This window comes from Meriones unguiculatus, chromosome 11 (assembly GCF_030254825.1).
Source record: "Meriones unguiculatus strain TT.TT164.6M chromosome 11, Bangor_MerUng_6.1, whole genome shotgun sequence".
Lineage (NCBI taxonomy): Eukaryota > Metazoa > Chordata > Mammalia > Rodentia > Muridae > Meriones > Meriones unguiculatus.
Genome location: NC_083359.1, coordinates 77,622,191 through 77,646,687, shown reverse-complemented (window position 1 = coordinate 77,646,687; position 24,497 = coordinate 77,622,191). Strand labels below are relative to the sequence as shown.

Below are 24,497 nucleotides of genomic sequence, written 5' to 3'. Positions count from 1 at the left end.
ACGGGAGATGGTATGCTCTGTAAAAGTAAAGCTGTGAGCGACAGACATTGTGGCTGTCACTCTGTAGGCCTCCTTCCTATTCTGCATCTGGCCCGCTTGGTCTGTGTGTCTCTCTGGCTCCAGCTGTAACCGGGAAGCTTGCTGCATTTGTTTTAGTTCTACATAGCTGGTGTTCCTTTGGCCTTCTCTCCTAGAATTTTAGATCTTTGCCTGACCTTTCAGCCACAGAAACCCACTGACTCCAGAGTCCCAGCCTTATTTACATTGAATACCCAAGCAGGCTTGAGGGATGGGTTCAATATTGCTTAGTTACCTATGCCTACTGGACAGAATCAATAATACTTTGTGCTCACAGGAAAGAAAATATTAAATCCTTCGGACAGCCAGGTGTGTTCATGACCCAACTGACAGCCATCGCTAAAGCTTCCACCTGCTTGGTCATAGCCCTGCTTTCCTGTTTCCAAAGGACATCCCTCGATGACACTGGCAAATCTGGGGGATTTTTAGTTTTACATGATTGTGGAATAATTTTTAATTTCTACTACATAGGAATGAATGGGCATTCCCATGCAAACTGCTAGATTTCATCTGTGAATACAAGCGGCTTGTCCCTCCAAGTGTGTCAGATCCTATCAACACCATCAGGCAGAAGGTGCTGTGTCTACTGCTAACCTTACAGTGGCATGTTTGGCATCCAGGACTTTATTAGTTGGTTGTAGGCCACAGAAACCCATGTTTGCAGACTCATTTATCAGGAGGATTTGGGAGGGCTCAGGGGATTGAAATCTTTGAAAACTGGGCTGGGAGTAGACAGTGACCAAGCACCTTTGAAAGATCACTGCTGTAATGATTCTTACCACCTTGTTGTCTTACAACACTGCAGTGTTACTATGAAACAAACTCCTTTCAGTTTCTTTCATCTTTGCCTTATTCTGCCAAAGTCCCAGATTCCCCAGAAATAGAAAGTCTGTCTCATGGTCAAAGGCCCCATCATGGATAGACCAAGGATTCTGTTCTAGTTTCCTTTCTGTTGTGCTAAAATACTGACCAAAATCAACTTGAGTCGGGGATGGTGGAGGAGGGCCAATTCTAGCTTATACTCAATTTCAGAGCCCATCACTGACAGAAATTAGGGCAGGAGGCCAAGCAAGAACTTGAAGCAGAAACCATGGAGGAATGGTGCTTGCCGGCTTGCTCACTGACTTATGCGTAGCTTGCTTTCTTACATAGGGAGGTACCCCCTACCCAGGGAATAGTGCTGCCCACAGTGGACTGCGCAATCAATTCCACCACCCACCCACCCCCGACATACACACAGGCCAATCTGATCTGAGCAACCCCTCAGTTTAGACTCCCTTCTTGGCTAACTCTAGGATGTAAAGTTGACAGCTAAAGTTAGCAAGACGGATGTTTTGTGGAAAGTTTTACAGTCTTTCAGACTTTGCTGTACTTTCTTAGGTCTCTCAAGCAATGTTGAAGGGGGAACTCTTTGTTGTTCATGCCTGGCATCAAGCTGTTGAGGCCACTTGTGTAAAGGCTGTCAGAGGGGCAAAGATAGCCATGTGACCTCATCTCTAGCAGAGAAGAAACTGACTGGCTGTCCTGTGGCTATGACAAAGAATTGAGGAAAATGACTTAACAGGAAGATAGTTTGTTGGCTCCTGGTTTCAGTTCAGGGCGGGCTGGTCTATTTCGGCTCAAGGTGAGGCAGAGTATTGTGGTGATGGTGGGGGGGTGCATATGGTAGACACCGCTCATCTCATGGCAAGCAGGGAGCAGAGAGTAACTAGAAGGGGCCATTGACAAAATACAGCCTTCAAAGGCATGACCTCATCTATCTACTTCCTCTAGCTAGGCTTATCCTTCCATAAGTCACCATTTCCCAGTGGAAATGGAAGTTGGTTCATGTTGTTTGTCACAGAAGTCAATGCAGAAACAAGAGCTGAATCATAAAATCCTACTTTATTCACAGAGCAAGCAATCTGAGATGACAGCAGTTTAATAGCTCAGACCCATCTTCAGTCTGATCCCCAACAGCTTATACGGGGAGAAGTGGAGATGGTTAGGACAAAGGCAGTCAGCCAGCCATGCTAGACTCCGGGCGGGAGGCCAGCCACACTTTTGAGATGTGTGACTGATGTCTACGTTTCTCTTGTTATCATTCCTTTTATTTCCCCCTCATTCTGTAGGTTTCGGCTCATACACTTCTTGAAACTCTAAGTCAAGTTAATTTCTGTTGGTATCAACAGTGTTCTCCTCCAAGGAGCACCTGGGCCATGGAGGGTCTCTAACGGGGAACAAACCATTAGCAGTATATGTAAGCTAAGCTATAAATACTATGTATGTGAAGATTATTTTCTACAATATTGCATTCAGGTGTACCTTTAAAAGACAGAGTATGAACGTGCCCACATCTGTTCTATCATTCTTTGTTGTCAGTAGTAACTCTTATATCCATAAAATCTGTATTACATAAAGGATAACATCCTGACACCTGTCCCTGGTTGGTTATCAGAATAATTTCTTACCAATAAGAGAATTCTCTAGCACAAAGTTGTATACACTGAAATATATTGTACATGACAACACGCAGTTAGGACTTTATTTGAAATTTTCTCAACTATGCCTGTGCCTGGAACAGATGTCATAAACAGAACACAAGCAGGACTCAAAGTTAGAAGATATTAGGATTAGGTAACCATATATAATAATCATTTATCTGTATCCTCTAGGCCAGCAGTTGTCAACTCCTTTCACAGGGGTCGCCTGAGACCATCAGAAAATATAGATATTTATATTATGATCCATAACAGTAGCAAAGTTAATTATAAAGTACCAATGAAAATAATTTTATGGTTGGAGGTCACCGCAAATTGAGGAACTCTAAAGGGTCAGAGCATTAGGAAGGTTGAGAACCACTGGTCTAGGCTTTACTTTTTCAAATGCTGGCACAAGTGACTCATTTGTTTTTGGCTTGGAGACAGGGCATTGCTATGTAGATGTGATGGTTAGTTTTGTTTGCTAACTTGATATAATAACCTAGAATAACCCCAGAAGAGACTGATGATGGATATTGACGTTAGTTTGTCCTGTGGGCATGTCTGTAAGGGACTGTTTCAAGTTAATCACTGTGGGAAGACCCAGCCCATGGTAGGCGACACCATTCCCTAGACCCAGAGCCGTGAACTGGAGGAGCAGATAAACTGAGCTGAACTCATGCAACTAAGCATCATGTAATTTCTTTCTGCACTTGACTGTGATGTGACCAGTTGTTTCAGGTTCCGGCCTGCATTTCCACATATGCTAAGTTGCTTCAAGCTCCTGCCTTAACTCCCTACGGCGATGGACTATAACCTGGAAATGTGAGCTAAAATAATTTTTTTTCTCCTTTTAAGTTTCTTGTTGCTGGAACATTTTATCATGAAACAGAAATGAAACTAGAACAGAACTGGTTCTGAGGAAGTGGGATTGTTACCATGACAAGTCTGGCTAAGAGGCTTTTACACCTTTGGACAACATATTTTGCGAGAGTTTGGAATTTTAGGCTGGAAAAGTTACAAGCCAGCAGTTGTGCTTAGTGGGAGTCTGGAAGAATGCCAAAAGGAGAGGCCTCTAGGTGCTCACAGAGGGGCTGCAGGATCTGCAAACCCCTTTGTTGAAGGAGCCAGGTGACACGAAGTGGAGGATATTTGAACTAAGTCTTCAGAAATCAAAATCGAACCACGTGTAGATTCAAAATTCTAAATCTCCTTCCTGCAGTTACTATGAGATAATCCACCTGTCGTTAGATGCCTTCTCTGCCACTGTCATTTCACTGTGTTCTCATCCACGTGGCCATCTTGTGACATCATACATTCAAAAGGCATCCTGTTTGGCAATCAAACAAGGGCAGGGAGGACTGAATGCCTCACTCAGGGATATGGCTTTATATGGCAGATTAACATTGCTTTTTGCCAATGCACCCCTATAACATAGGAGAGTCCTTCTTTTTGGGATTTAGTGGTTCAACAGGTTTGGAAGAATTTGGGTAGTTGATGCTTCCTTGTGCTCTGCTGCTAGGAGGAGACAGAAGGTTTAGCATGTCAAATGGTAAAGGCAAAACCACAGTGGACGGCTTCTCTGTGGACAGTGACTGAAGAGCGTGCAGGTATCGAAGCTGAACAGCAGCAGGGGTGCCCGACAGAATCTCAGCTGCCATCCTCAGGGACTCAGAAGCAGCCTTTTCCCCTTCTGCAGCAATCATCTACAGAACAGACGCAAAGAAAAGCAACGTGATCATGCTTCTTCATTTCATGAGGGCTTTAAGTGCTTGTCGTTCAGTGTGGCCCAGAAAGCAAGCTCCACACGTCTACTCAGGGGCAGGCATGGTTAAACTTGGGGCATTACCCTCATCCTCTCCCTGACAGAGTATGAGGCATGGGCAAATAGATTAAACTAGCAATCAAAATGTAAGGTGGATTTAGTTATAGGTCATGACCAGTATAGATGGGAGTTTAGGGGTACTGTTAATATATGTATGGTGGGCTTAAAAAGCTTGCCAAATGGAGGACAAGTTGGTTAGAGTCCTACCTTGGTCAAAAAGAATGGGTAAGCATTTCAGAAAAGAAGGCTCTTGGCCCCCATCTCACAGATGCTACCTAATGTTGGGCACAGACGGCTGATTCAGAGACCTAGATGCAACTGCGCCTCAAAGGCCTCCCCCCCTCCTTAAGAGTTTTTGTTGTTGATCATTCTGTGCGGTTAGAGTCTTTTTCTTCACCCACTCAGTTATTTGAGAGGAATCTGCCTCTCTCCATCCTTTCATTATCCTCAGGATGTCAGGGCCACAGTTATCTAGGGAAAACGCAACACAGGATGGGGAGGATGGTGTGGGAGGATTTCAAGGAGAGAGGGTAGAAGCAGAAGAGGAGTGGGCATGTTAGCAGGAACTCTGGGGAGTGGCTGAGGTGAGTCCTGTGAACACACTGTCAACAGTGGTGAGGACACGGCTGGATTCTGCTCAGTTCCCGGACCGATGTGGACCACTGGGTTCCCAGATGCTTTTCAAGGGTTTGTCCAGGAGGATGAAGTGCTCAGGAATGGCTCACCCGCACTTTGGCCTGTCTCTGCGCCTCAGCTTCCACAGCCAGAGAGTGCTGAAGCCCAGCCGGCAGCCTTACATCCTTACTGAGAAAGAAGACAGTTACACAGGTGTGTGCCATGACCTTAGCAGCCATGGCATCCTCACAGACTTGCCCCTGTCTACTGTTGTTTCACAAATAGAACCTACATATTCTATGTATGTGGGTATTTTGCATGCATGTATGTCTGTGCACAATATACATGCCTATTAGCCATGGAGGCCAGAAGAAGATAACTGGAGTTACAGACAGTTGTGAGCTGACTGGTGGGTGCTGAGAATTGAACCCAGGCCCTCTGGAAAAAACAGACAATTCTCTAAACCACTGAGGCATCTCCCCAGCTCTGAACAGCAAATTCTGGATAGACAGATAGAGCTGTTTTACAGTTCGGAGGTGGAAGATAAGCAGGGAAGATCACATCTGGGGCCAGCGCCATAAGTGCAGGTATAGCTACTTGGAGGCTGTATGGGGCTGTGATATTCTAATACCATGGGCCATATTTTATGTTCACAATCTGTGCTCATTTTTTCTCACTTAAAATTTCGTGTAACTCCAAGCTGTTGAATTTTAATAATGAAAAACAACTTTGAAGATCCATACAACTAAAAACAAAGATCAGAATTATCCATCTAAGTATAAAAGAAAACTGATTTTGAGGAGAAGAATGAACAAACAAGAACAATTCTAGTATTCAGAATTAAAAAAAAAAAACAGAAAATTTCGTTATAGCACTTTTCATTAACAGTTTGTTTTTATATTAAGGAATGTAAAGACAAAATTTTGTGTCATCATACAATGGAATATTATTTGACTTGTAAAATGTAATGAAATATTGATGCATGCCACCCCATGGATGAACCTTGAAAAATTAGGCTAAGTGAAAGAAAACCAGGCAGAAAAGCCTTTATTCTGTGATTCCATGTCTGTGAAATGCCCAGAAAATAGGCACACCCACTGAAAGAGAGCTTTGGACTGAGGTGAAGGGACTGGGGGTTCTTGCTTGTGGGTTTTGGAGGGCGATGGAAATGTGAAGTTAGACACTCGAGGCTAAACTCACTAAGCTAATGCCAAAACATGATAAAAATGCTAAGCTTTATGTAAAAAGACCTCTTAATGCATAATTGGAAACCGCAAGGACAGTTTGCTTAGATGTTGTAGAATTGCATCTTGGCTATGAGATGTTGGGTCATTCTTCTCTAGTATCTATGAGACTACAGTTTTTGAGATATATTTTCAAATATCATTCTTGCTGGTTACTTTCCTACCTACATTTCAGTCCTCTCCACTTTGATCCCCCAAATACAGGTCACTGAATCCAAGGCAACCTATGGAGGAAAGAGTTGAGATTAGGGTGAGGCCTGCCTCCTCCAGGTAGGAGAAGCCCTCCTGTGTGCCAGGGCCACTGTTCTGTCCATGGAGCATGTCCTTTCATAGGAAACCGCTTTTCAATGTCATGTCTGGGACAGAGCTATTTAATTTTCACAGTGCTCTTAAATAGTCACTGTGGATCTAGAGATGATATAGGGTCCTGAATAATGGCCCCCAAAGATGGTCCCCTAGGAACTGTGACTGCTGCCCAGAGCATTTTTAGGATGTGCTTAAATCACAGGTTCCTGAAGGATATAATCACAAGTGTGTTCATCTGGGGGAGGATTTGACTCTAGAAGAGAAGGTGATGTAATGAAGGCAGCTTGGACATCAGTGACCTGGCCTTTATTCCTCAGAGGAGAGGGATGGACAAGGAAGAAGCTGAAGGGAACAGTGGGGAGCATGCTGTTCAAATGTCAGTGTAGGAGCTCCTGCATGCCTCTCATCTTTATCCCTTTCCAGCTTCTCTGTCTTTCCAGCTCCTTCACTTGTCCTCAAGATAAGAATACTAGGTCTCAGCAACACCCCAGACCTGTCACAAACCTTGGAACACTGCATTTTGTTTTCTCAGGGTCTACAAAGTAGTCACGGTCGGAGCGTTTGGTTCTTGTTGTTCCCCCATTGCACATCCTTCTTTCTAACCACCTCCCAACCCACTTTTGATGTCCCCATGACTTCTGTGCTGGGCTGAGTCCCTGGTGGTAACTGCCACTTGACTGCTCAGCTGCCTGCAGCCCTGCTTTGCTCTCTGTCCTAATAAGCTCTTGTTGGTAACTGAGACATCTAGCCAGGCTGTGGACAAGACTGCAGAGCTAACTGCCTGGGGATGCAGGAGGACTACTTAGAAAGGATTTTCCTTTTTCATTTTGAGGTGTGTGTGTGCATGTGTGTGCACCCACGTTTGAGAGTTCGAAAGCCTAAGGTGAGTTTCTCTATTTTTCTCCACCTTATTTCCTGAGCTGGGTCTCCCATTGAACTGGAAACCCATGAGTTGACTAGACTATTTGAGAGCCCCCAGATCTTCCTGGCTCTGCCTTCCCATGCTGGGTCACACTATCACACCTAGTACATGTGTACTGGGGTCCAGACTCACGACCTCAGACTTGCACATCAAGCACTTTTACCCCCGAGCCATTTCTCCAGCGGCAGTTTCTACTTTCATTCCCTCCTCTAATCCAAATCTATAAGTATGAACAATTGGGCAGTCAATCATGAAAGGGTGCATGATATCTGGTCTCTTAAAGTCTTACTTGGATTTACCATTATTTACCTTTGGGCACATTATGCTTATCTCCCCAGCTAGATGCAGTACCTGGGAACCATGCCTCCTCATCTCAGTACATGGTCATCAACCATCCTGCTCACCCCCACCAGCCCTACCCTTCCCACCTATGGCGACTTCAAACACCATGCTGATATTTCACAGTGTGCTGAGGGTCACTGGGGAGTGACCTTAGGGAAGGGGGGAGCAAAATCTGTCCCCCAAGCTAATGATGTTATTGACTGACTGCTCCCCAATGAATAACATCTTGAATGGCCAAATGCCTTGCACACGGCAAGTTTAACAAATGACCAATTCATCATTACACTCATCGTGGTACCTTTACATCTTGGGCAATGCTCTTTCTTTCCAGGAGAATTTCAGTGAGGGATCTATGCGCCAGGAGGCGCTTCATGGTGGTTTGCACCAGGAACTGGATGGCTTTGGACACATGAGCAAGACTGCTTAGAAGAAGAGAGGCGTTTTCCATGCGGTAGTAGCAGACAGCATCTATCTCCATTATAAACATATCTTTGGTTACCACCTAAATGGAAGAAAAGTTTGAATGCAGGTTGGATTCCTTCCTATGTGGGAGAGAAACTAAATACATTTAAAGTGCATTTCTAGGAGTAAAGTTATAGTAGGGGAAAACAAAAGAGTAACAGGAGACTGATTCTTTATTCAAAATTAACTTTTTTTTTAATGCATGAAGATTTTAATGAGCATGCTAAAGAGTCAGAGCAATGCTTGCCTCTTGGAGGAAGAGAAAGAGGTAAGGAGGAAAAGTAAGCATTTTGAAGGGAAACCATTTACTTTTACCAAAAGAAAGAATGGGAAAGAATTTTGTACAAGGTGGGAGGCACTTGGAAAAGGCTTATAAACCCTTATCTCTGATAGAGAAATAGGGATGTTGCCTTTGCTTTGCATTTTCCAAAATTTTAAATTGTGGTAAAATGTATAACATAAAATATGCTACCTCTGGTCTAAATTCAGTCAATATAAACACCACCCTTAGTGTGGAGTTTAGTGGTTCAATCAACCTCTAGGATGCTATTTATCTCACAAAAGTGAAATCAAATCATCATTGCCCACTCACTTGCCCAGAGCCCCAGGAACCAGCATCCTTTCTGTCTGTGTGGATGGGCTACTCTAGGTACTTACTGGATGCAGATCGCAAGGCTACTTGGATTTGTGATTGACATTCCCGCTTAGCACAATGTCCTCAAGGTTCATCCATGTTGTATAAAACTTGTCAGAATTTATTTCCTCTTAAAGGATGAACAGTATCTAACTGTAGGATACATACCACACTGTGATTATCTACTCGGCTATCAGTGGACATCTGGCTGCTTCTAGTTACATTTTCTCTTGAGATTTCTTTTAATCTTTAAATTTTATTATTGGATATTCATGGGTATTTTTTCTACATGTATGTATATATACCACTTATGTACAGTGCCCTTGGAGGTCAGAAGTGGGTGTTAGATTTCCTTGAACTAGAGTAACATGGTTTTAATCCTGTAGGTGCTGGCAATTGAACCTGGGTTCTCTGGAAGAGTAGTCCTTGCTCTCTCCAATTCATGCTTCTACTTTTAAAATATTTATTTTTATGTGCATGTGTATCTGTGTGAGTCTGTGTATGTCTGTGTGTTTTTGTGTCTGTGTATGTATATCTGTGTGAGTGTATCTGTGTGAATGAGTGTGTTTCTCTGTGAGTGTATGTCACATGTATGTGGGGGCCCACAGAGACCAGAGAGTGCACTGGATCACTGGGAGTTGGAGTTATGGGCAGCTCAGGTGCTAGGAGCTGAACTCTGGAGTAGCAGGTGTTCTATTAAGCCATCTCTCCTGTCCCTGTTTCTACTTTTTCTTACTATGAACATGGAGAAAAAAATAATTTCTCAAGATCTCTTCAATTCTTGGAAACTTCTAGCTTATAGAAAATTTTATTTTTGAGTTGTGAAGAAGTCATCTTGCTGGGTAACTGCCTCCTACAGTGTGGCACCATCTTACATCCTGACTGCGGTGGCTGCACCACCATACAACCCACCTGCGTGATGGCACCATCTAACATCCCACCTGCAGCGGGTGAATTCCAGTTTCTCCATGTTCTCTTCAGTATTTGTCACCTTCTCTTCCCCCTTTGTCATATTTTCCTTTTGGTTGTGAGCCTATCCTTTCATGGCTGAGCCATCTCTCCAGCCCCTGTTATATATTCTTAATGGCAGCCTTCATAATAGGTGTAAAATGATTTGCATATCCCTAATGATTAGTGATGTTGATCATAATTTCATGTGTTTGTTGGCCATGTGGGTATCTTCAAGTTTTTCATATACATTCTTCAGAAAGATGTCTAATCTAGCCTGTGTAAGTCTGTGTTCTCCAGAACAATAAAACCAATAGAGTGTGTGTGTATGTGTGTGTGAGTGAGTGTGCATAGAGCTAGATTATTTTTAAAGGATCAGGTCATGAGATTATGGAAGTTGATAAGGCCAAAATTTTGAGTCTGGAGACCCAGAAAAGCATTTATATTGCCTCTAGAAGAAAACTTTTCCCCCTCAAGCCAAAGTAATTTCTTTAAAAGGTCCAACTAATTGAATTGAATCTCACCCACATTACCAAGGGTAAACTGCTTTATTAAAAGTTTGCTGATTTAAATATTAATCTAATCCCCCAAATACCTGCATAATGACATTCAGGTTTGTTTAACTAAGTATAGGCCAAATAGCAGAGGTCTAGCCTAGCCTAGTTAATATACAGATTAACTGTTATAAATTCCTTTGTCCATTTTTAAAGTTAGGTTATGGCTTTTGTTGTTTTTGTTGACCTGAATGAACTCTTCTATAGCCTATATATTAAAATCTTATAAATTATTTGAAAATGTTTTTCCATTACACAAACTACCTTTTACTCTGTTGATTATCTATTTTGATGATTATGCTTTTAAGTCTGCTTCTCTTCTTTCCTACTTTTGAGCACAGTCTTGGGATTGAGTTGGATAGTAGACCATGGAACTGTCAAGAGAAAGCAACTATACTATGTAGCTTACCTCATGGAAAGGTATCTCCAAGGTCTGGAGACGGAGGTCAACCTTGTGGTAGGTATCCAGGCAGGGCAAAAAAAAGAACAAGCCTATAAGAGGTTGTGAGTAAAGAAACAGGTGAACAGCAGGTACGAAGATTGCTGGAGATTATCTCTTCAGATTGAGGCTGCACTGCTCTTCTTAGCCTCTACCACCCACAGACCACTGGGTAGCATCACTGTACCTGCAGTACTGTAATGGAACTCATTATTCAACGGGGGATGCTTTTGAAGGCAAAGGCAGGATACATTACTAAAACTAAGTTGAGCATATCAGGTATAAAGAGAGATTATTCCAGAAAACCAGACCACCTGGCCACTTTCGGCCTCATATTGACCATTCCATTGTCTTATAGATCTGTCTCTCCACTAGATTCAAGCTCTGTAAGTGTGTGCATGAATGTTAACCTTGATGTGTCTTAGAGCCTTTTAGGTACAGTGTAAAACTGTTTTAATCTGTGAATGACTGGTGCACTGACTTAGAGCTGACAACCTCTACGTGTTACTTCTGAAAATGTGAGTCCCAAGATCACCAGACAGCAGCTTTGTGCTGGCTAGTTAGTCCTTTACCCCAGGTAGCACACATGCTAAATATTCAGTACCTATAGACTGATTAGCTGAGTGGTTCCTAAAGCCCCTTAGATGATTTAGGACTGTGGTGGTTTGTGTAAGAATGGTCCCCTAGGCTCATATACTTGAATGCTTGGTCACTGGGGAGTGGCACTATTTGAAAAGATTAGAAAGATTAAGAGGCATGGCCTTGCTGGAGAAAATGTGTCATTGTGGGTGGGCTTTGAGGTTTCAAAAGTCCATGCCAAGACCCGCTCAGTCTGTCAGCCTCTCTCTCTCTGCCTATAGTTCAGGATGTGACTCTTAGCTACTGCTCCAGTATCTGCCTGCATGCTACCATGCTCCCCACCATGATGATAGCAGACTAAGCCTCTAAAACTGTGATCAAGCCTCCAACTAAATGCTTTCTTTTATGAGAGTTGCCTTGGTAATGGTGTCTCTTCACAGCAATAGAACAGTGACTAAGACAGGGGCCCTTCAAGAGCCACAGCTTCGTGGAAACTAGTGCCACCTCACAGTGCCAAGGATGTGTTGGGGAGCAGCCAGCAAGAACCTTTTCTTGCCCCAACAGAGATGGTTCCTAAAAACCAGGGCCATTGCCAAGATGTAATATATCCTGGAACTCTAGAGTCTGGTTCTTTATTATGTGGACTTGTATATTGGATTCTAAATCTTGAATCTCTGATATGTCTCCTAGACTGATCTCCATTTTTTACTTGTTCTTGCAGGCATAGCTGAGAACTCAGACCTTCTCAGTATATGTACAGTGTGATTTCACTCTTCTGCCTTCTTGGATGTCTTATATCTCTAAATCTAAACTACTAGACTTCGCTGACTAACCATTCTTCTATCTATATGCCTTGAGTCTGGTTAGACCTCCTCTGGAGCTTCAGGTCCTAGCAAGCAGAGAGCATGCCTTATTCCTCTAGACCCTGATAGTTCACTGTCTGCAATGCTAGAAGGATTCAGTCTAGGCCTCTCCTGCCAACTGAAAACATTTGTTATTAGATGCTGGATTTTGCTTGCCCTCCATGATTTAATCTGATCAGCTAGCTCAGATTTTCTCTGAGAAGGATTCTGACTATACACACACTGTACTCAGACCAGTCCTTAGCTGACTTGCAGTTCCCCCTAGACTAGCCCTAGGGTGGGGGTCTTTCCACTCACTGGTCCTTCCTCTTGGCCACCTGTAACCTATTAGTAATGCTTTCTGAGGAATTCATGGCAACCTGCCCTATAATTAACAGACTGAAATACAGATATATTAAATCAAATAACTTCATATAATCAAATATATAGATAATAACTATGTGTGGATTAAAGAAATCAACTTTTGGGGTGGGATAAAATTTTAAGAAGCATGTTAGGCAATTCTTACCAGGACCTTTGGCTCTTCCAGGAAGCAGATGTCCCAGTCGGAATATAATTACTCTTTCATACTCTTGTACGACCTAAAGGGAAATGCAGTACTTTCAAATGATTTCAAAGGAAAAAAAAAAAAAAAAGGGCCTCAAAAGACATTTGCATGAGAATGATTCTAGGTTACAGAAATCTTTTGTTAGCCAGGTATGGTGGTGCATACCTTTAATCCCAGCACTTGGGAGGCAGAAGCAGAGGCAGGCAGATCATTGTGAGTTCGAGACCAGCCTGGTCTACAAAATAAGTTCCAGAACATATTAAGTTAAAAAAACAAAATAAAACAAACTCTTTTGAGAACTAAGAACAAGCCCAGGTATGGTGATTCATACCTAGTATCTCAGCACCTGCGGGAGGCAGGAAGATCCCCGTGTGGTCACATAGCATGTTCCAGGACAGCCAGTGCTACACTGACTTTGTCTCAAAAGGGGGGTAGAAGCTGCAGAGACTGTCCAACGGGTAAAGCGCTTTCTGCGCAGTGTAGCAAGGACCTGAGTTCGAATCTGTAGACCCATGGAAAGCTGGACATGGTAGTGCACGTCTACAACCCCAGTGAGCCCACAGCGAGCTGGGGGGAGGGGCACATGAATCCCAGGAAGCTGGCTAGCCCGATGTGCACAGCCAAGCAACAAGAGGTCTGTCCCAGGTGGACGGTGAGGACATCTAGGTCATACACCAAGGGGAAGCGGTCCCCCATCTCCCTCCTCACTCACAGAGAACAGATTCCTGTTAACGTTTAATGTTCTAAAACACACAGTAAGTGTAGACACTAGTGAAAAAACATTGACTGTTAATGAAACTGTGCTAGGAAACAACCGTATGCCAACAAATTAGCTTAGAGGGATACAAAGTACGCAAACTCACTCAAAATGAAAATCTGAAGATATTCAAATACTAAGTTATTGTAAACTTCCTACAATTACAGGACCCCTTGTACACTGCTGCCAGGAATGTAATGGTCCCCTCATTATGGAAAACAATATGAGTATTTCTAAAAAAGCAAACAAACAAATCCTACATCAGAACATACATACAAAGTAAATGCAGTCAGTTTTTGAGACAGGGTCTCACTATGTAGTCCTGGCTGGCCTGGAACTTGCTATATAGACCACAATGGTCTTGAACTCACAGAGATCCACCTGCCTCTGCCTCCAAGGGCTGGTATGGAAGTCAGTGTCTTGAAGAGATACACAGGTGCACATTCATTGAAGCATTATAACAATGACCAAGATAGGAATCAACCTGCTCATCACTAGACAATTTTATTTTTATTTTTAATTATTAAATTTGTTTATTCCTTTTTACATCCCAATCACAACCCCCTCCCTCCTCTCCACCTGGTCCCACCCTCCCACTCTCTTCCCTCTTACCCCTTCTCCTCAGAAAAGTGGAGCCCCCCTCAGACATTTTTAACACACACACACACACACACACACACACACACACACACACACACACCAAAGAAGGGGACACACTGGAGATGTTATTTAGCCTTAAAGAAAAAGGAGGGACGATGTTAAGTTAAATGAGCCAGACAGAGAAAGAACCAACATTGCACATTCCCACTTTATGTGGAATCTGAAAATGTTGAGTTCACTGGAGACAAGAGCATGATGGTGGTTATCAGAAGCTGGGGATGAGGGAGCACGAGAGATGCTGAGCAAAGGGGAAAGGCTCCTCCAGCAGATGCGTGAATCCTGGGATCTAGTGGATGATATGGTGACTGGATTGTATTTGTATAGCATAATGCTACATTTGAAATTTATTAAGAGAATCAATTGGTCTGAAGTATTTTGCCTCACAAAAATCTTAAATACAGTGCTGCCTATGTTAGTGTGATTATGGTAATATTTTCAAATATATATGCATATAAAACATCACACTGTGGCTGGGGTGGGAGGTTGGTGGAAAAGTTCTTTCCTAAGACCTACAGGCTTGGATTTGATCCCTAATGACTAAAAAATTTTCACAAATTCTTCCAAAAAACATGAGGAAAATACCAATATATTCTCTGAGGCTAATCTAATGATTCATGAAGAAAAATCACAGATATCATTAAGAAAACTATACAACTATCTCCCTTTTGAGTACAGGTGCAAAAAACCCCCCATCTTAAAGCCAGTAACCCAAATCCAGTAGATTTTACCTTATGACCAAGTGAGGGTGAGGGTGTGTGTGTGTGTGTGTGTGTGTGTGTGTGTGTGTGTCTGTGGAGGTCAGACGACAAAGGACAATCTTGGCTGTGGTTTTTCAGTCACCATCTACCTTGTTTTTATTAGAGTTTCTCTTTGGCCTGGAGCTCACCAAGCTAGGCTAGTCCGTGAGAGAGCCCCACCATCTTCATTCCCCTGGGCTGGTTAGCTTTATAGCCACTGACATAAGCCAGAATCATTTGAGAAGAGGGAACTCCAACTGAAAAAAATGCCCTTACCATATTGGCCCATGCACAAGCCTGTGTTCCATTTTCTTGATTGATGATTTGTCAGTGTGAGCAGTGCCCCCCGCCCTGGGCTGGGGATCCTGGGGGCTATAAGAAAGCCAGGCTCAGCAGGCCACAGGAGCAAACCAGTAAGCAGCACCCCTCCACGGCCCCTGCGATAGATCCTGCCTCAGGTTCCCGCCCTGTTTGAGTTACTGTCCTGACCGCCTTCAAAGATACACCGTGATATGGAAGCCCAAGTGGGAGTAAACTCTTTCCTCCCCAATTTGCTTTCGGTCATAGTGTTTCATCACGGCAATAGAAAACCTAACTCAGACACCTTCCTAGTGCTAGGGAGAATTTACAAGTGTGCAGTATGTGCCCCCCTCCCCCCTTCCACAATCAATCTCAGCTCTGCGAGCTTAGGCAGCAAGCACTTTACCAACTGAACTATCACCACAGACCCCCAAGCTGGATGTTTTTAAGACATCCTAGAATGAACAAATGATAATACATCCAATCAGTATAGAATAAAGACCAGACAGTACATAAAAATTTCAATAGATGAAAAAAATACCATGTGATACAATCCAATGCAGTTTGGTGGGAAGAGGAGGAGAAGGGGTTGGGGAAAGCCCCTGGATGATGTGAGGACTATGACAAGCAATGGCCCTGATTGCACCTACAAGTGTCCATCCACAGCCTCACTCTTCGCTGGCAGCTTTAGCCAGTGTAGAACAATGGCTGGCAGGGCTGCGGGGGCCTGACCCTTCCTGCCCACCGTGGGACTCTTTGAAGCGAACTTTGCTTTAGGGTTCCCTTTTAATCAGGCTGTGGCTATTTGCGAGCTGCACCACACAGTCTGGGGTTCTTTCTGTCCAACTCTCCCACTTCTTCTATCTGAAGTGTCAAACTATGTCACTAAAGATGTCCCCTGTCTAGTCTTGTTCTTTCTCCTCTACGTCCCCTGAGCTTCAAATTTCATCTCAGCATGTGCTTCCTGAGTGTGCCCAGGTCTTCATTTTCTTCTGGGATTAGTATGTGTAAAACACTTGGGGACCAAAGATATTTTTCTCTCCTGGTCTGGAGAAGCTGCCAGGGACTATTCCCTGTAGCGTCAAAGTAGATGGTCTGATCTGGGATGCCCTTTGTGTCACTGGACATGGACAAACTAGAAGAAGCTTCCGAAGGCTCTCTCAGTCTAATAGGTGTGTGTGTCCCTGTCCTCAGACAGACAGACAGACACACACACACACACACGATTTGCTAACATATTGTCCTAGCCGGGCAAGAAGACCTACACCAATACTGTGCATACAGGAAGTGTAAAAGTGAAAGCAGAGTAAATCCTGGAGGAGCACAGGGCAGGGGGTAGCGGGCTGGGAGAGTGAATTACATGGTTACACTGAGCCGGGTCTTGAAGGAAGCAGAGCTCTCCTGGAAGGTAGGCATCAAACACAGACCGACAGCCTGGTCTACGAGAGACAAAAAAAAAAAAAAAAAAAAAAAATCACCTCTTGGGTTCGAGTAGGAACTCACCTTGATGCAGAACCAGATGGAGAAAGGGAAAGTGATGACGATGAAGAGCAGGGAGGCAAGGACAAGAAGCCACTCACAGGCTCCTAACCCAGAGGCCTTGACACCTAGGGAAACAATTACATTGAAGCATTACCATATTTGTCCAGCAGTACTTGTCAGTCTAGTGCTTAGTGTCAGAGTCAGAACAGTTGGAGACATGTCTGAAAAAACTGGGATGAGCCAGACATCAGAATGATCAGAGTTCCCAGGTCTTGGGTATTGTCCATGTGAAGGATTGTGTGGGCAGATAGAAGGTGGAATAAACCGGCAAGGGGAACTGGGGGACCAGGAGGCCAGGGAGACCAGTTGGCTCCAGTTCTAGTTCCATCATTTATGTCCACGGCTGACTTTTAAGCAGGGCAAGAACCTCTTTACACCTACTTTCTTCACCTATATAAGGGGATGTTAACTGATTACTATCTCATAACAGCTAGTCCATGAGCTACATCTGATATAGCCAGTACAAGGGTGAAGCGGCACACACATGAAGCTCGTGCCTGGCATGTCTCAGGTTTCAACGTGTGAAGTGCCTACAAGTTCCTGGCACTGCCATGTCTGACTTTCTTCCATCAGAGCCCCTTTGCTGGAGTAAGATGTTCTGCAGTCTTTGGGAATCACCTATTTGGCCTAATATTAGCTTGTCTCTGTAAAAAAAAAAAAAAAAAAAAAAAGGTGATAATGGAACAGTGGCACTCCACATTCATGATGCTTCGACTCAATGCCAAAGACTCTTCAGAGAACATGTAGGCTTTCAGGAGTGGCACAGGTAAGGTGTCCCTCTGTTTGGACTGGGAACCTGCTTTTCCGCCTTTCTAGCATTACCCAGATCACCATCTAAGCCAACCCCTCAACCCCTATTAATTGCTCCTCTAGAAAGTTGTGCCCAGTGCAAGCACACTATTTAATTTCTCAAAGCATCTTCTCTCATCTGTGATGTGTAACTAAATTACTCAAAACCAAAGCACCCAGTGTGCGCTTGCCATAGAAAGGGCTCCAGAAATGGGGCTGCCTCGCTTGCCTACTTCCCTGCTGGCACACTGATCTGGCACACACTAATTTTTATCTCTGTAGCACTGAACCCAAGAACCTCTCCTAAGGACTAGGGGTTATCAGGCAAAAAGCATGAGCAGCACAGTCCATCCACGCTATAACCCAACTGCGGGAGGCTTCCACAAAGAGTGGCGCTCTATGATCCAGCAGACACTGCACTGCTGGTAACTAGGAAATGTTGATTCTCCACGTGCCAGCAGACAGCAATGTAGCATGTTGGTCCTCGCTTTCCTCAAACATCTGCTCGCCTTTAATTCGGGCGTAATGATTCTTTTCCTTACATGTGTTATGCAGAAGTTTGGAAGTGGGGACGTTTCTCCCTAAGAGTGAAGGCACCCCAGGAGGTAAAAGGAACCCCTCTGTATCCCTTCCTGTAGTGAGCGGTGTTCTTTCCGCTTGCGAGGATTTAGCGGAGATTGTGCGGAGTGCGTTGGAAGGCTTATTTTATTCACATCCACCGCAAGAAGCACATTTTGTAGTCACATGGTCGATAAGAAGGGTTCTTTCTGTGGTCACACTGCGGGCAAGTGTTTGGCTCTTCGACTGGCTCCACTGCCTTTGCCTTTATGGGGGGGGGGGGGGAGAATGGATCGGAAGAGGCCATTCCAAAGAAAGGTTAAAATACTCTTAGACTTAAGTCTGATAGGCGATGAGGGAAGAGGAGGCACACAGTTGATGCTCAGAGCATCATATTAAGTGTCCATAGGTGCGTGTCCACAAAAGCCAGCACTGGTTCCTTTCTTTGCACGTTGGCTGGTCCTCGACCACTCTCTCTCTCCTAACTCTACTGGCAGCTAGGGACAAACGATTAAGCTGATGTTACTGTTTGTATTCCACCTGATGCACTCTGTTCACCACTCGCTAATTCACGTCTTTCCCCGGAAACTGGAATCTCTGCTGTCTGGCTTTGCCACAATGGGGCAACTCACTGCACTCGATCGCATCTCTCACCTGCTTCCCACACCCGTCCTCTGGTCGGATCTGCCCTCCATACCTTCCTCTGGTCGCTCGCTCTCCAGCAGCGCCACCACTTCGGTGCCCTCTTCACCGGAGCCCCGAACCTCGTCCACGTCCACTACGGTGGCGGCGGGAGCTCGGGGCTCCCCCCGGGTCCCCGTCCGGTCGGCGCTCCGCCGCTCTGACCCAGCCTCCCGGCGCACGCGGCCTCTGCTGCCCCTCTCGGCCTTCGCCCTCCTGTCCTCCCTAGAGGAGGACCTACCACCCCGCCGCTGCGCCTCCCTCGAAGAGCTCCGCGCCCTGCTGTCCATCCTCAGCGCAGCGGGAGAGCCCCGGAGCCCGCGGCTAACACAGTCGCCGCCCCAGCTTTCTGAGCGCCCGCCGAGCGACCCCAGGACCCCGAGGACCTTGCTGCCGGAGGGAGGTGCGAAGGGCGGGGCCTGAGACGGCCCTTCCCACCCTCAACCCAACTGCAGAGATCTCGCCGGAGGACCTCCAAGATCGGGTGCGGAGCTCTACGAGGACCTGGGTGGGAGAGTCCCGGTGCCAGTCCACCCGCCAGGCCCGCGAGCTAGGGAGGGGAGGCAGCTCTGCTTCGGTGGCTTAACAGTAGGAAACAGGACGCGTGGTACCGGAGGATCTGCTTTAATTTCTGTGTTAGAAAGGGTCGCTTTTCTTTCGCAGGTCCTGTGCCCGTGCTTTCTTGAAGGCTGGGGTTCAGCGTTTCCAAAGTTCCCCGGCTAAGCTGCTTCTGAATGCAGAGGCAGGAGCTGCCTCACCTTTTCTGGGGGAACCTGACCCTCTAGTTCTCTTGTATTCCCCCGTTTCTGTCTGGAACAGAAGTGTGTCTAGATAACTTTTAAAGCAAAGTTTACCATTTTATTTCCATAGTTAGAACCCATGCCGATAGAAATGTTTATTTATTCTTTAGTTTTCAGTATTTCACACATACCTTTTTCAAAAACTTTTAGAAAACTTTAGTGATGAGAACTTGAAGATCAGTTTATATTGATCTTGAAAATTATTGTTTTCTCTAGTATGTCCCAGATAGCCACAGGAATGCAATAAATATTTAGTAACCAAGTAACCTAAAAGTAAGTAAATTTTTGACCCTGGGTTTTAAATTATTTTTTTTAAAGTTATTTGATGCATGAGTTTTTTGCCTGCGTATATATCTGTGTGCGTTGTGCATGCCTGGTTTCTGTAGAGGCCAGAAAAGGGCATTAGATCCCCTGGAACAGAAGTTACAGACGGCTGTAAACCACCATGTGAATACTGGGAATTGAACCTGGGTCCTGTGGAACAGCAGCCCTGCTCTTAATTGCCTTGACATCCATCCTGCTCTTGACAATGATTTTTACATAAGCTACGTGAGAGGGCAAGTATTTAAAAATTCTGGCTCAATATTTCCCACCTAGAACACACACACACACAAAGTTCTGTAGCCATCTTTGGTTCACAGAGAGAAAAGGACTATGATTTTCTTCTCCATATCTAAAGCAACACAAGTGCCTGCTTGCACATTGGATGGGGTTACAAATGATGAAATCTGAAAAAATGCATGAAGGTTCACGATAAAATGGCTGGTTCAGCGTTCTGGACAGTGGAGGAGTTGGGGAGGGCAGCGCAGTCAGCAGCGAGTCCTGCTAGTCAGCTACTATTACAGTGAGGCTGATGCTTTCTTTCAGATTCCTTTTTAATTAAAATGTTGCTCATACCTCAGCTGAAACTATTCTATATAGCCGTAAGCGTTCAATACTTCACTCCTCGTTTGCGTTTGTTGAGACTGCCATCTAGAAGAATAGGGCGAGGAGAAGGAGGGGACACTGTTGCCTTGTGGGCGAGATCACAGAGCCTGAGTGTACGATCCCACACTTACTGCCTGCCTTCACATTTGATAGCCATGTAAACGAAGGGGTGGACATATATCTATGCAGATTATTTCATGGAACAGAAACAATTTATTGGCACTAGGTGAAAGTTCAAATGCTACCCTTTGGGACCTGGCGGCTACAAAGATGTGTTGTTTGACTTTCTCAGTTTTCAGATGTCAGGTTGACCAACTGTGGGAGAACAGTGGGGTCTAGGGAATCGAGGATCAAAGCCGATCCAAGGCTTTGGAACAAGGATGGTGTAAATTTAGAAAATACTCCAGAAGAAAGAAAATCAGACGATTTTAAAGGCACGTGCCACCACTGAATTTTATTATTTATACAGTATTCTGCCTGCATGTGTGCTTGCATGCCAGAAGAGAACACCAGATCTCATTATAGATGGTTGTGAGCCACCATGTGGTTGCTGGGAATTGAACTCAGGACCTTTGGAAGAACAGCCAGTGTTCATTAACTTCTGAAGCCATCTCTCCAGCCCGAGACTGCACTTTTGTCCCTGGATGAACAAAAGGCAGAATTATACTAAGTGGTGAATTGTGGAGGAAAAGGTAGAAAAAAAAAGGCTAATGTGGATTGTTATTCAAGGATTTGGCTACAAATAAGAAGCAAGAAAGAGATATAGGTCAAGAGAAGGTTTTTCCCCCTTCCTGGCTTGCTCTTCCTTTCTATTCAGGATAAAAAGTATCAGAGCGAGTCTATAAAGAGATGGAAACACAGAATTGTATAGTGATAACCAAGGAGTAGATTGTGGTCCTACAGGTGCTTTGGGATTAGAATGAGGAATGGGAAAAAGCACCTCCAGTCCAACACACATTTACACAGAGACCTGAAGGAAAGATATGGGAAGGCCAATGCAGAGGCCTGGGGTAGAGCTGAGGTATATATATATATATATATATATATATATATATTTTAGTTGTCATCAGGTGGTAGGGTAATACTAGGTTAAGATGTCTACGACAGATGTCAAAGTCTTGGGGTAATTGTCAACAGTCTTGAACCTAAGTATCAAGTGGCCCAAACTAGGCATTAATGTTCAAAAGCTTGGGAAGCAGGAATAATAATGTACTGAGTCAAGCATGGGCTTCTTCTATCCTCTTCAAAATGTCATCCAAGGCCGAGATTGTAGCTCAGAGTACTGTTTGCTCAGCACGCACAGAAGCCCTTGTTTCAATCCCCAACACTGTCAAAACAAACAAAAAAAACCAACCAGACAAAAAAATTCCAGAAACTTTTACTGACGATGACGTTCTTAAGGCAAGAATGCTTGTAGGAGCAGCTGCAGTTGAGATTCACTCCCAGATTGCAAGCAGTGCGGGGAGGATACCAGATGGAGGCGGTTAATTACCGGACAACAAACAGGCTATTGGGCATGATAACAGGGAAAGAAAGCAAGAGGTGGCCTGACCTACGGAGCTGTCTGGTGACCTCAATTGTAGGACCCAAGAAATGAACTCTACATCCACTGAGACTAGTGTGTAGCAACAAAAACACACTAGTAAAACAGGTTTTATGTGTTTAGAATAGACACTTCTCACGTCTTGCAAAGATAAGACTTTTTACCCTCTTCTAAGCACCAACTCCAGATTCCAGATCCACAGCCTTTAAGTGAATTCCTCTAAGATTGAAACCTTCTCTCTTGCCTGGAAGCCCTTTAAACAGGAAGCTAAACAACTCGAATAGCTTCAAGGAAGTCCCTGAAATTGACCAAATTCATCACACCCACACTCCCACCTGTCAGAGTAGGCAATAAAGACTGAGAGTCCATCCTAGACCTTACTCAGCCAGGCTGCGAAGAGGACTGACACCATACCAGCTGCCTGAAGGAAAACAGAGGCCAGCATAGCTGCCTGGACCAGCTGAGTCACTTGGGAAGTACAGTATAACCCGTTGGGCTGCCTCCAGGATGCGCAGTGTGCTCCAGGCTCCCAGCTTCTGTGAGCTGTCTGTCACCCACGGTGGGGCTGGCCTTGGTGATGCAGCCGTCTTTGAGTGATTTCTATTCCTGTATCACCTCATCCATCTTCCTGGAAGTAACCCCCAAGAAGACTCAATGGTTCAGCGAGTTGGCTTTGCTGGTGTCTGCACTCTGGTCTGTGGTGGCTTCCTATCTGGGTCGAGTAAACGCGTGTGTGGCATCTCCTCAAGAAAAGATTGTCTCACAACAATGGCAAACATACACCTCCGGCTTTCCTCAAAGACCTTGACAACTCTTACAGCTTTTCTACAGAAAAGAAAATACTCAAACTTGCAGTGATCACTATTTGCCAGTTCCAAAATTTATAATAATTGCATTCGCTGTATGACATCAGTTTTATGCTTATTTGGCTTAGGAGATAAATGGCATTTTGGTCCAGGTTCACCTTTGCATCAAGATAGCGGAACTGAATTTATCATCTAGTTATGAGTCTTAGCTGTCAAGTAAATTGCTGGAATAAGTAACTTTAGCAGTGGGAATTTCTACACTGGCATATTCAATCATGGCGCAAGGCATTTTGTGATAGGAAACATTAAGTGGCCTGGAAACAAGTACATTGGAAGCAGTTTCCCTGGAGATCTGCCGCAGCATCGCCGCAGGGAAAAGAACCAGTGAGACGGTTCCCACGCTGTTCCCAGTTACAGCTGTTCCCAGTTACAGTCCGGGGGATGCAACTCAACGCAGAAACTCCATGCTGCCCGTGTCCTCTGCGCTCCTCCCTTCAACAACCTTTTCAAGATCCAAATTTTGTTTCTGCTACCTGATAGTTGACCAACTTCATGCAGCCTAGAATCATGTAGAAAGAGAATCTCAATGAAGTACTGTCTAGATCAGGTTGGCCTGTGGGCTATTGTCTTAAATTTGGTTAGTTGACCTAGGATGACCCATCCTGAATGTGGATGAGCTCTGGACCATATACAAATAAAATCAGTCATCATTTAAACATGTATTTTCTCTCTGCTCTTGACTGCAGATGTTACAAGCCGCATTAAGTTTCCTTCACTGACTTCCCCAGTAAGGGATTGTAACTTGGAACTGTAAGCTACAGTAAACCCTTTGACCCTGGTTGGTTTTTGGTCAGGATACTCTAATCACAGCAACAGAAATGGAAACTAGAATATTATCCATGAATCACTGCCACACCCTGTGTCAAAGCCGCATCGTAGTCCCAGTCCTTGGTAGAGGCAGGAGAATCTCATTAAGTTTGAGGCCAGCCTGAACTGCGTAAGACCCTTTCTCAGTGAGTAGGAATAGAATTAATCTTTGCAGAATACCTGGTACTCAGTATGTTACCTTTGGTTATCTCTGGTTATTGGCTAGGAGAATCTGGGATCAGAAGCTTTTTGTAGGAGTCATTCAGCGGTATGTTTTCTGAGCCTTTTATGAAAACATTTTAACTCTACTCGTTTGATGTTGGCTTGCCAAGAACAGGGATATCAGATTCAGCTGGGTAGATTCTGCTTGAATGGCCGCCTAATTTCCACTGTTTTATAGATAGCTGAACTCTCTTGATTCCTTTTCTCCTAGGCTTTATTTTAGAAGGTTTTTAGTTAGTCTGAGGACTCAATGGGCCTTTAGAATATGAAGATATGTTGCTTCTAAAACTTCATCATTGAAATGTTGCAATATATGGGTCCATTTTTCATCTCAGAATTTTCTTTTCTGTTTGCTTATCACCGCTTGGCTATAAAACGAATATATATATCTTTCCTAGTTTCCGTTTTTAAGAGATTGTTTAATATTCCTCGTTCATTGATGAAACATTTTGTTCCCTTGAATTCTGCTCTTATGCAATCCAGCAGGGTCT

The 24,497-nt window shown here is 44.4% G+C and overlaps 1 protein-coding gene across 2 annotated transcripts; it reads right to left on the bottom strand.

Moving 5' to 3' along the window:
- Positions 1 to 1,943: 1,943 nt before the first annotated feature.
- Nphs2 (NPHS2 stomatin family member, podocin) lies at positions 1,944 to 19,217 on the bottom strand. Of its 2 annotated transcripts, XM_021660403.2 has the most exons (8): positions 18,858 to 19,214; positions 16,775 to 16,878; positions 12,779 to 12,851; positions 10,799 to 10,881; positions 8,090 to 8,293; positions 6,390 to 6,445; positions 5,088 to 5,166; positions 1,944 to 4,243 (listed from the first exon to the last, which is right to left on the bottom strand). In XM_021660403.2, exons 1-8 carry the CDS (start codon positions 19,129 to 19,131, stop codon positions 3,965 to 3,967), a joined length of 1,152 nt encoding a protein of 383 aa, XP_021516078.1. In that variant the 5' UTR covers positions 19,132 to 19,214; the 3' UTR covers positions 1,944 to 3,964. The 2 variants fall into 2 exon arrangements, with proteins under 2 accessions (XP_021516078.1, XP_021516085.1); XM_021660410.2 differs by lacking the exons at positions 5,088 to 5,166; positions 6,390 to 6,445 and having other exon boundaries at positions 18,858 to 19,217.
- Between the last annotated feature and the right edge of the window lie 5,280 nt (positions 19,218 to 24,497).

What these genes read in the sequence shown, in the direction of transcription:
- Nphs2 (XM_021660403.2), bottom strand. Translation starts at nt 19,131, where the DNA reads ATGGACAGCAGGGCGCGGAGCTCTTCGAGGGAGGCGCAGCGGCGGGGT. An exon ending in TGGAAGAGCCAAAGGTCCTG is followed by an intron (nt 10,882 to 12,778) that starts GTAAGAATTGCC and finishes AACCTCTTATAG; the next exon opens with GCTTGTTCTTTTTTTTGCCC. An exon ending in AAAGTGGAGAGGACTGAAAT is followed by an intron (nt 5,167 to 6,389) that starts GTAGGTAGGAAA and finishes CTTCTTTCTCAG; the next exon opens with TAAGGATGTAAGGCTGCCGG.